Source organism: Puntigrus tetrazona, unplaced genomic scaffold (assembly GCF_018831695.1).
Source record: "Puntigrus tetrazona isolate hp1 unplaced genomic scaffold, ASM1883169v1 S000000746, whole genome shotgun sequence".
Taxonomy (NCBI): domain Eukaryota; kingdom Metazoa; phylum Chordata; class Actinopteri; order Cypriniformes; family Cyprinidae; genus Puntigrus; species Puntigrus tetrazona.
Window position 1 is genome coordinate 2,070,001 of NW_025048355.1, and position 12,387 is coordinate 2,082,387.

At 36.8% G+C, this 12,387-nt stretch overlaps 1 protein-coding gene across 2 annotated transcripts in view; it reads right to left on the bottom strand.

Annotated features, from left to right (window-relative positions):
* The window catches only part of fhod3a (formin homology 2 domain containing 3a), a 45,609-nt gene extending 40,521 nt beyond the window's left edge, over nucleotides 1-5,088 (bottom strand). Inside the window, exon 1 of one of the 2 annotated variants that reach the window (XM_043233067.1) lies at nucleotides 4,238-5,088. In XM_043233067.1, coding sequence (XP_043089002.1) covers nucleotides 4,238-4,402 — 165 coding nt within the window. In that variant the 5' untranslated portion in view covers nucleotides 4,403-5,088. The remainder of the gene's footprint in view (nucleotides 1-4,237) is intronic. The other variant, XM_043233068.1, reaches the window with a different exon arrangement.
* Between the last annotated feature and the right edge of the window lie 7,299 nt (nucleotides 5,089-12,387).

The following is a 12,387-nucleotide window of genomic DNA, read 5'->3' on the forward strand; positions in this document are numbered from 1 at the left end:
AAACACTGGGTGCACAAGATTTTCACAAAGAAACAACAATCAAAGACACAGAATAAAACATGAAAAAGAACGTCTTGGCAATTTGGCAGTTTTGGTAAAGCATACTACAATTACATTTATTAATGTCTGTTTGTCTGTTACAGTGTATGAGATTAAAATAAATTGGATTTATTGGTGATAAACACAACTAAAATTGGACTTGTTGCTGTTTTTTTCCCAAGACACCGTTCCTAATCCTCATGACGCTAATGCTTAGAATATCCTAATATCTTTATGCCTTATAGACATTTATCAGATTAGAACTGAGAGCGCTTCTATTCTACTGAATGAAAGACCCAAAACAGGCAGAAATATGTCATGGGCTATTTGTGGAGTCCTGTAATAATAGAGAGAAGCATCAGAAAGCTGAACTCCTGCACTGACTGCAGCGCCTGTCTGACATTCTGGGTTATAAATAGATGATCCAGTGTAAGTGGTAGTTAGTGAAGGCCGCTGTCCCACTGTCCTTTACTGCAGAGCGCAAAACACTTAACCCCAATTTAACCTTAACTAACAGCAACTTAACCCTAACTTCATGTTAACATAGCCTCAACAAAACCTAAACTTAACCCCAGATTATATCTAACTCAACTGCAATTTAACCCTAGCTTAACTAAACATAACCACAAACTAACCCCTATCTTAACACAACTGCCACTTAACCCTAACTTAACTGAAACATAACCACAACTCAACCCCCAGTTTAACTCAAACTTAATGTAAACATAGTCTCAACTAAACCCAAACTTAACTGAAACATAATCACAACTTAACCCTAACTTAACTAAACATAACCACAACTTAACCCTAACTTAACTAAACATAACCACAACTTAACCCTCAGTTTAACTCAAACTTAATGTAAACATAGTCTCAACTAAACCCAAACTTAACTGAAACATAACCACAACTTAACCCTAACTTAACTAAACATAACCACAACTTAACCCTCAGTTTAACTCAAACTTAATGTAAACATAGTCTCAACTAAACCCAAACTTAACTGAAACATAACCACAACTTAACCCTAACTTAACTAAACATAACCACAACTTAACCCTAACTTAACTAAACATAACCACAACTTAACCCTCAGTTTAACTCAAACTTAATGTAAACATAGTCTCAACTAAACCCAAACTTAACTGAAACATAACCACAACTTAACCCTAACTTAACTAAACATAACCACAACTTAACCCTCAGTTTAACTCAAACTTAATGTAAACATAGTCTCAACTAAACCCAAACTTAACTGAAACATAACCACAACTTACCTCTAACTTAACCTAAACATAACCACAACTCAACTCTAACTTAACCTAAACATAACCACAACTCAATTGTAACATACCCCTATATTAGCTCCAACTTAATTTTTACTTAACCTCAATTAATGTTAACATAACCACAAATTAATTCTAACTTTACGCCAACTTAATGTTAACAAAGTCACAACTTAACTCTAACTTAACCCAAACCAAACCACAAATTAACTTCAACTTAACTGCTATTTTTTTTTCCAGTCCAGAAGCCCAAACCAAAGAACTAAAATAACTAAAACTGAAATATAAATTACAAAAACTAATGGAAATTAATATAACACTTTTAGTAAATGGCTAAAACTTTAATATATAAACATGAAAACTCAAAGAGAGTATTATCTTGATGACACAAAAACATCCCTCATCCACAATCTATATTTATTGACCTCATTAATATGTATTCATTCAATAATTCCTATTACATATTCAAAATAAACACATTTTGGCCTAAATGTAAGGTGCATTTGAATTGCATATACATTTTCTACACACTTTGTACATGAATAAACTTAATGTGATGCATATTTTTAAGGAATATACGCAACAGAATCGTAGCATGGTGTATTATTAGCTATTTGAATTTAGTTGATTAAAGTCATATTTTCAAAATGCATTTTTTTAAAACATATCTGAATACATTTCTTGATTGTGAAATAATTACATTTACTCAGTGAAAGGTATTAATATGGTTAAAATATGACTAACCGTGGAACGAACAACATTCAGTTAGATATAATGCATTAAATGAAATATACACATCTGGTTTATTAGTGCTACTATAGAAATATGACGTGTTTCCTTTGTATACTGATAAATACGCATCACAAATGTTTATTAATGTTAAACTTTTATATAATCCAAATGGATAACCTTTTTATATGCAATTCAAACACACAAACCATACATTTTAACTCAGTAAATCAAGTTGCTGACTAGATGGAAGTAAAATGCATGATAGTACGTGTATGAATAATGCATTTTATACGTTAAGAATAAATATAAGCATTAATATACTATTAAACAGGAAAATGAAGAATGTGTGTGTTCTGATGCACTTCGCCTGACAGCTCACTCAGCGGCATTCTGGGAGCAGAACTGACCTCTGTTTAATTTTACAGATTCGACCGAAACAGTCAATTACTGGCCATGACTTTCACTCAAATGACAGACTGACGGAGAAAAACACAAACACAGAGAAACCAGAGAGAACAGACGGAAAACAAACATCTCCATCAAATACTGAAACACACGACACATTCAGAAACAACAGTGTGATATCAGGACATATCTGGTTATGAGTGCACGGAAACATTTACCAACAATAGCTTCATGCAGCTTCATGACCTAGTTGAGATGTATCGTCTGTTGTTGATGGATTTATACTTTAGGCAGCATTAAAGGTTTTTTTTTATGTCATTTACAACCAGCAAAGACTCCTTTTTTCTTCTGAAATGTGTTTCAGTAATGGGTGTGAATGGGTGCCGTCAGAATGAGAGTCTGATAAAAACATCACATTCTGACGGCACCCATTCACTTCCATTACTGAGACCCATTTCTCCAGATCTGATGAAGAAACCGATGGGCCGGGAGCGACCACATTTTTGGCTGAACTGTTCCTTTAAGTGCAAGAGAGCTACACGCATGTGTGTGTGTGTAAAGTGAGATGAAGCGTGTGCGCCGTAATCCCCGTTTATGCGGCGTGTGTGTAACAGTAAATGTCCTTTAAGACCTAATAATCTGTCGCGGTTCCGCTGGCAGTTTTAACCCTTTACATGCGTCTGATCTTTAAGATTGACTCCAGCTCACTTAACTCTTCCCTCGCTCACACTCCTAAAACATATTCAAACAAACAAAGCAGCACACAACTAAAATGGTCAACCCGACAATTTGTGGATACGTGAATTTCTAAGACGACGAACACGATCAAAACTCACAGTCCGCTCCGTGTCTTCTGTCTCTGGTTTAGTGTTTTCTCAGTAAAAGCTCTTCTGGACTGATTCTGATCAAGTAAAGCTCCTATCTACTTGATTCTCCGTCAATCATTTTCTAGAAGAATCTGATGATCAGGATCTTTTGAGGAGCTTTACTTTCATCTCCAGAACATCTCACATCTTCTGAGGAGACTTTCTTTCTTCAGCTCTCCGTCAGCATTGAATTACATTTATGTTTGGATGATTTCAGTCTCATCTTTCAGAGATATATCACTGGAGATACGGAGCGAGCGCTGATCATTCTGTCTGCTGTACGGTCATAAAGATCTCCATCATATACAACATAAGCAGATGCACTGACTGCATACTTTTGAATATTTTGAATACTCTTTTGTATCAGACCAATAAAAGCCTGAAGCATCAAATCTTATATTTTGCCCAAAGATTCAGCCAACGTTCGACTTTAAAGCAATCATATTTTCCGGCCTATTATTATTTAATAAGTCAGACTTTACAGAGTAAATACAGGTATGTTTGCAGCCACAGCCAAGTATCAAAATACTTCATTTGGACGAATTTAAAAGGTTTTTTTGCAACCTCAGGTTCATATCTCAGTCAGGTTTTAGCAAAGCACGCTTTATTTCGTATAAACCTCAGTTTCGAAACCCGCCCCCGTCTCCGTGTGAATGAATGAGCGGCTCTAAAAGCGGCTCAGAGGCGCACCTGTCGCGCTTTAAATACTGACCTCAACACTTTCGCAATTTACTTTTTAACGCATGCTACACGACAACAACAACAAAAAAGCACACAAAATTGGTTAACACTGGAAACACTTAAAAGCATTTTATATGGTATTTTTCCTGACAATATCTCATGGACAATGATTAAATATAAATCTGCGTGCTTTAAACGATATAAGCGTGTAGTTTGAGGTGGTCTGACCTTGTGAGGAGCCTTGAGGAGCCTGTGGACCCCCGCGAGCTGGTTGATCAGGGGGATATCTTCTCTGAACGAGTACACCGGAGCTCGGGTCGGTTCAGGGAAATTGGTGCTGTTGAACGGATCCGTGTCGTCGAGAAACTGAACGCGGCACACAAACGAAGACATGATGCATCCATTCACGGACCGCCGCCGTTTCCAAGCGCGTCCTTTCCCCGGTAACGACAACAACACCGTCCTTCGGCGGATGCGCGCCCGTGCCTCGCCGCGGGACTTGTTTGACAGACGGGGAAGAAGCTCTGTCCGTTACTCCGAGCCGAGCGCGAGACTCCGTGTGTCCCGAGCGGGCGAGCTCCGTGAAGGTGCGGGAATCCCGGACACCCCCCGCGGATTAAGCGCTTTACCGGAGACGAGGAGAAACAGCGGCGCCTCGCGGCCAGAGACCCCGAGCACGACACCGGCACGACTTCTAGAAGCGGGATGAATTCTGTTTGCACTGATTTATGGTTTGCTAGGACAGAACGGGATTTGTCTGAGAATGTGGAATCTGAAGGTGCAAAAAAATAACTAAAATTGAGAAAGAAGTCTTTAAAGTTGTCAAAATGTAGGTCATGGCAATGCATGTTAAGCAAAAATGACCTTTTGATATATTTAGGAATATCTTCATGGAACATGATCTTTACGTAAAAAATAAATAAAATGTGATAAATATAACTGTACTTCACCAGTTGATTGAATGCATTGAGAATTGCAAACACTTTTTATGTATGAACTGAAATGTTGCATTATCTTATTAAATATGCACTAATCTGCATACACATCCAAAACAGACACCTGACCTTTGGATAAAGTCAGCCATACAAGTTTTTTTTTTTTTTTTTTTGTGGCAAAAACATATTTTATTTATGCTTAATAATTATGTGTAAACGGTGAAGTATATGCTTTTGAAATTAAAAATATATTGTTTTGTTTTAACTTAACAAAATGTATTTTGAAATGCAATTCATTATTTATGTTTTTATATGTTCATATAAAAACTAATAAAGGTTTTCTTCAATCTGTGAATGCTTTTACAAATGTGTGTGTATACACACACACAAACACACACACACATGCATATATACAAAAATGTGGGCAAAATATATTGGTAGAAAATGCTTCTGAAAATATATTTCGAAACTTTCATTTAGCAAATATATATTTTGAAAAATGTGTGTATATTTTAAAATTGGCTGCATACATTTGTGTTGACATATTTAAGGGGTTTTCAAGAGGGGAGTTTGTAAAAAATATGATTTGACCAATTTGTAAAAAGTAAAAAAAAAAAAAGTAAAATATGAAATATATACCGGTGTGAGTGAAACATTAACAAACCTCTCAGTGCAATCCTTCAGAGTACATCGGAATAAAACTACGAAGAGAAAGAGTGTATGCAAGACAAACAAAAGGGACACTTTATGTGTATTTTTGCACTAAAGACAAATTCATTCTGCTCTCGTTTCCGTGAATCATCATGTTCTTAATAAAACATGGATTTAGCATTAATTCAGCTCTGAGTACAAATAACTAAATGAATTTGACTATTTCAATCAGGCCTGTAGAATTTAAATACCCAAATGAACACATTTACACACAGATTTCCCTGCAGGCCGAGACACTGCAACACTTCTGTCTGATTTATACACAGCTTTTGTGTGTTAGAACACACCTTTGATGATTTATTATATGAGCAGCATAAACTGAGAGAACAGTTGAGCTAAAAGATGCCAAACATGGTGTTTGTCTCAACCCTGATGATGATGACGATGATGAAGATACTTGATCAGTGACACTCATTTACTTGATTGGTCACCAGACAAACTGCATTTTAAATGGTTTTAAATCCTCAATAAAAAGTTAAAAAAAAAAAAAAAAAATATATATATATATATATATATATATATATATATATATATATATATATATATATATATATATATTAATTGCTAAAAAATGTAAATAAATATGAAATAAATATATACCAGAGTTCATTTGCAAACTCTATTTTTAACAATTCTCAAAAATCATTTTTCATTGTGCATTACGATTCATCTCAAATAAACTATAGTTGGGTTATTTTGACTCAGTAACAACTAAAAAGAAATTTAATTATTATAAAATTTAAAAAGGTTTGTTAATCCCTGAATTAATCCATTAATGATGACCAAAATGCAATTTATAGACCCTTCTAAAAATACAAAGCTCCTAATATAAGATAAATATACTACTTAGAGTTGATCTGAGGATAAAACAGATGAGACATGTGGGATCCGGGCAGGAGAGGGCAGCAGAGCATCATCGACCGGATCAATAACAACCCTGTGTGTCCTCTTTCCCAGAATGACTGCTTTTGGCTTGTTTTCTATGTTGACGGTCTCTCCACATTTCTAATTCATTATATCTACTTCTACTTACATTGCTTCGACCGTTCACTGTAGATCCCGTCTTCTCACGCCACGATTGGTTGATTATTACACCGCCTGCATGCTGCCGGTTTTAAGCTTTCAGACATTACCTTCAGCAAGAATAAAAACAATGTCTTTATGCCATTTAGAAATCCTTTTAAAGAAAGTAGGCACATGCACGCCGAGATAAGCATCAAGAAAAGTCCGTGCTGTATTAAAGTTAGTTAATGATTGACTCTCTGTAATCACTCACTCTGATTGAGCTTCTGAAGTTCATCCCTGGATCAGGAGACTCCTGAGGACCTCGCAAACCGCTTTATTCTCTTTCTCTGTAGAGAAAGGTTTATAACAAGTAAACAAGACATTGATGATAAAGCTGATGTTTACTGAACTGCACACGCGTGCATGTATAATAAACTTAACGTGATGCGTGTGTGTCATGCATAACTAAACAAATAACTATAACCTGATTAATGAATGCTGTGAAACTTATGTAATGATACCTAAAGCGTTAATGTTAAACTGAACATTAAAAGTCCTGTCCTACACCTTTTTGGAGTTTTATTTTGAATGTTGATGTCCTTAGAGAATATACACACACACGCACGCACGCACGCGCACACACACACACACACACACACACACACACACACACACACACACACACACACACAGGGTACTGAATGTATTCACACCCCCTTAAATTTTTCACTCTTTGTTGTTATTGCAGCCATTTGCTAAAATCCTTTGCTCAGTCTTTAGTAGAAGCATCCTTTTGATCGAATACAGCCATGAGTCTTTTAGGGAAGATGCAACAAGTTTTTCACTCCTGGGTTTGGGATCCATTCCTCCTTGCAGATGCTCTCTAGGTCTGTCAGGTTGGATGCTAAACGTTGGTGGACAGCCGTTTTCAGGTCTCTCCAGAGATGCTTGATTGGGTTTAAGGTTGAGGTTTGAGTTGTTGTGAAGCCACTCCTTCATTACTTTAGCTGTGTTCTTAGGGTCATTGTCTTGTTGGAAGGGGAACCTTCGGCCCAGTCTGAGGTCCGGAGCACTCTGGAGGAGGTTTTCGTCCGGGACATCCGTGTACTTGGCCGCATTCATCTTTCCCTCGATTGCAATCAGTCATCCTGTCCCTGCAGCTGAAAAACACAGCATGGATCTGCTTCCTCCACGCTTCACTGCTGGGACTGTATGGACAGGTGATGAGCCTGGTTTTCTCCACACATACCCCTTAGAATTAAGGCCAAAAAGTTCTATCTTGGTCTCATCAAAGCAGAGAGTCTTATTTCTCACCATCTTCAGTCCTTCAGGTGATCATGCAGGCTTTCATGTGTCTTGCACTGAGGAGAGGCTTCCGTCGGCCACTCTGCCATAAATCCCTGACTGGTGGAGAGCTGCATCTCTGGAGCTCAGCCACAGTGATCTTTGGGGTCTTTACCTCTCTCATCAAGGCTCTTCTCCCCAGATAGCTCAGTTTGGCCGGAAGGCCAGCTCTAGGAAGGGTTCTGGTCGTCCCAAACATCTTCCATTTAAGGATTATGGAGGCCACTGTTCTCTTAGGAACCTTAAGTGCAGCAGACATGTTTTTGTAACCTCAGCCAGATCTGTGTCTCGCCTCAATCCTGTCTCTGAGCTCTTCAGACAGTTCCTTTGACCTCATGATTCTCGTTTGCTCTGACATGCACTGAGCTGTAGCTCTTATAGACAGGTGTGTGGCTTTCTTAATCAAGTCAAGCTTTTCTTGTGATTGGCTTGTTTTTTTTGTGACGCACGACGGGGCCAATCAAATGTTGGAGGCAAGAATCGACGTAATACAGCATCAAATTAGAAATATGATCATATACCCGATGTTACTGCCTGACAAAAAAACCCTAGGACAGCCGTGGTAAAACACTATAAAACTGGGCTGGACAGAAATGATCATCAAAAATGCTTGAGTTTACTGATACACACTTATCAGAAAAAGTTCAATAAGGTGTTGTTTTTTGTTGTTATGAACGCATCTAAAGTTTTATTGCATCCCACGTCATTTATAAAATGTCTGTGTGTAAAATATATTATCATGTGTTATTGTGTGATCAGCAGGACTACTGACTAGTTGTAATGCTAGCTGAAATAATAACATAGCTTTAAATTTTGTTTTACCTGAATTTTCAGAATCATTACTCCAGTCTTCAGTGTACATAGACTATTTTGAATTGCTGCTCAAAAAAACGTTTCTGATTATTATCAGTGTTGAATCTTTGATCAATAGATTCATTTATTTGTTAATAGATCAAAATGTGATGTATTTATTTGAAATGCTGTAACATTATAAATGTGTTTACTGTCACTTTAAATATAAATGTTTCTGTCTCTGAATGTGTGTGATGTAAGACACACATGATCCGGTGTGCTATCAGTCCAGCACTAGTCCCTCGCTATCATTAATGAGCTGCAGAGGAAACAAACTGAAAAAAATAGATCAATAATGTTGTAAACATGACCTGAAGTTCAGGTGCGACGTTTAGTCATCTGAAGCTTGTTGTGATTCTTCAGTATGTAGTTGAAGTTGAAGTACCTTGCAAAAACATGCAAAAAGTGCACAGGTTTGATTTTGGCATTGGTGGGAACGTAACAGCAAAACAAAGATATTTAATTGTTTGATTAAAATTATTACTAGGGACAATTTAGTAATCACTGAACATAGGTAAGATCATGTCAGAGAATTTTAAATAAACTCTACATTCTTCTCTTTTATGAATCTCAAACAGATGAATAAGTTACTCCAAATTTCACAAAAATCAATCAATTACTTTTACACACACACACACACACACACACACATACACACACACACTAAGTCATTTACACTACCTGACACAGCTGCGTTTAAAATTGAACTGGAGGTTAAGTGCTGGGCGTCCGGTCAGAGGAGAACTGACCCCAACTGAGTCTGGTTTCTCCCAGGTTTATTTTTCTCCATTCTGTATGGATGGGGTTTTGTTTCCTTGCCGCTGTCGCCTCTGGCTTGCTTGGTTGGGGACACTTAACTTCTAGTGATTATCGTTGAATTGACTACAGAGACCGTCTCTGCATTTAATAAGAAATTGGTCACTCTCGTCATTATACATCCCTTGTACTCTTCTCCATTATACTGTACAGTGCTTTGATGTAAGCTGTGTTGTTAAAAGCGCTATATAAATAAAAATGATTGATTGATTGATTGATTGACTTTTATTAATATAGCACTGATATAGATTGTGTCTAAGACTGAACAGCATCAAATAGGAGTGCCGGACAAACAGCACCTAATTTCTAGCTCAATTTCAAACACAGCTATCTCTGACTGTGCAAAGGACTTGTGTTTGTTTGTTTGTTTGTGTGTGTGTGTGTGTTCCTGTGATCTGTCCACGGGGATCATCTAGGTGTTCTGGTCTCTGATGAAGGTCATCTCTGGGTGCTGATCCACCATCTAAACTGGATACAAACTGAGAAACAGAATAAGAAAGAAACAGACTAATATTAGCGTAGATGCCATTCTTTTTACAATGTAATGAATACATTGTTTTATCTGAGGAGTGTTCCCGGTTCCCGGCTGATCTAATTAACGCAGCCAAACAATCCTTTAACGGATTAGAATAATAGAAGCGTATTAGTTTGCTATGTGTAAACCAGGTTAAAAAGATGTGTCTTTAATCTAGATTTAAACTGACAGAGTGTGTCTGCCTCCCAAACAGAGTTAGGGAGATTGTTCCAGAGTTTAGGTGCTAGATAGGAAAAGGATCTGCTGCCGAGCTTGCTTAAATATTGAGGAGCTAAACCATTCAGGGCTTTATAAGTAATAAATAAATCTAAATCTAATCTAATAAATCTAATTAAGAAAATCTATGTTGACAGAACCGGGCTAATATGATCATACTTCCTAGTTCTAGTAAGGACTCTAGCTGCTGGGTTTTGGACTAGCTTGTTTATCAAGTGTACAGAACAACCACCTAATAACCTCGAGGTCATAAATGCATGAATTAATATTTCTGCATTAGACGTTGAGAGCATAGGTTGTAATTTAGATATATTTTTAAGATGGAAAAACGCAGTTTTACAGATGCTGGAAACATGGTTTTTGAAGGAAAGATTGCTGTCAAACAGCACTTTCTTAGAAGCAGTACTATCTTAGAAGTAAAGTGATTCATGAAGTCATTACTGCTATACTCTTGAGGAATGTTAGCACCTGCTGACATTTTATTTTTCGTTAATTTAGTCACTGTATTGAATAAATTCCGGGGGTTGTGCTTGTTTTCTTCTAAAAGAGATGAAAAATAATCAGATCTAGCAATTTTTTATGTTTTTCTGTATGACAGCATACTCTCCCGCCAGGCAATACAAAATACCTCTAATTTAGTTTTTCTCCACCGGCGCTCCATTTTCCGGGCTGCTCTCTTTAGGGTGCGTGTGTTTTCATTATACCATGGAGTCAGATTGTTTTCTTTCATCTTTTTTAAGTGTAAAGGAGCAACTGTATCTAAAGTGCTAGAAAAAAGAGAGTGCATAGTTTCTGTTATATCATCAAGTTTTATAACAGAAAAACTACTCATAAGAGAATATTGAATTTAACTAAATTCATTTATGTTTTCTGCTGGCTAAATTTCACATGCCTACGCTCTGCAAACGAAAGGCGTCTTGCAGTGCCTTCACAAAAAGGTGCAAAATCACTCTTGCGCACCTTCATCTGGTCTGTTCCTCGCTGGTGGAACGATCTGCCCATTGCCACTAGGGCAGCAGAGTCACTAGCAATCTTCAAAAACCAACTCAAAACTCATCTTTTCGTTTGCACTTGACCCAACATTGATAGCACTCTCTTCTTCTTCTCCTGCTCCTTCCTATCCTTTTCTTGTTTGAAAAAAAAAAAAAAAAAAATTGTGTCTGCGTTAGGTAAGACAAGACCCCACTCAAGAGCACTTATGCACTACTGCCCTTTGCTGATATTAATTTGCTTCTATATGCCTACCTCATTTGTACGTCGCTTTGGATAAAGGCGTCTGCTAAATGACTAAATGTAAATGTAAATGTATAAAAATTAACTGGCTCTAAATCTCTCTTTTCCTCATTCAGAGTCTAGATGAGTACTATACAAGGTTAACTATTCAAGGTTCAGTTAATCCTAAAGCATGTTCATATGTGTCCTCTTAAGGTTAAACATGATTAATACTTTTAATACTTAATACTTTTAATTAATACTTATTTTTGGATTTAACTTTAATTTGTGCACACTTTTTCTTTTTGTTTTTATAACTGCACAACCTTCATGGTTTGATTTTTTTTTGTGCTGCTTACTTACAAATAAAATATTGTAAAGAAATGTGTGATCCGCACTCTAAAGTCCTGATTCACATGAAATCATTCACAAACCCTTCTCAGAAGTTATGACCTAAATCAAATGATTTCAAAACTGCTCCAAAGTTAAGACCTGAAACAAATGATTCACAATACACAATCTGCTACAAGCTCTTTGTGACGCAATAGTTTATAGATTAATAGATTTCATTTCAAAAAGTTCCCTTTCATCCATTACAGTTCATATTAGTATACATATCCAGATGGTATTTTTATCCGTTGAGATCTGATTTGTTTTCAGTGCGTTCCTTAAATTGTTTTAAGGAGTGTAATGTTAGATGGAAACATTGTACAAGTCATGATTGGGTTTGTAGCTTAATACGCTGTATTTGA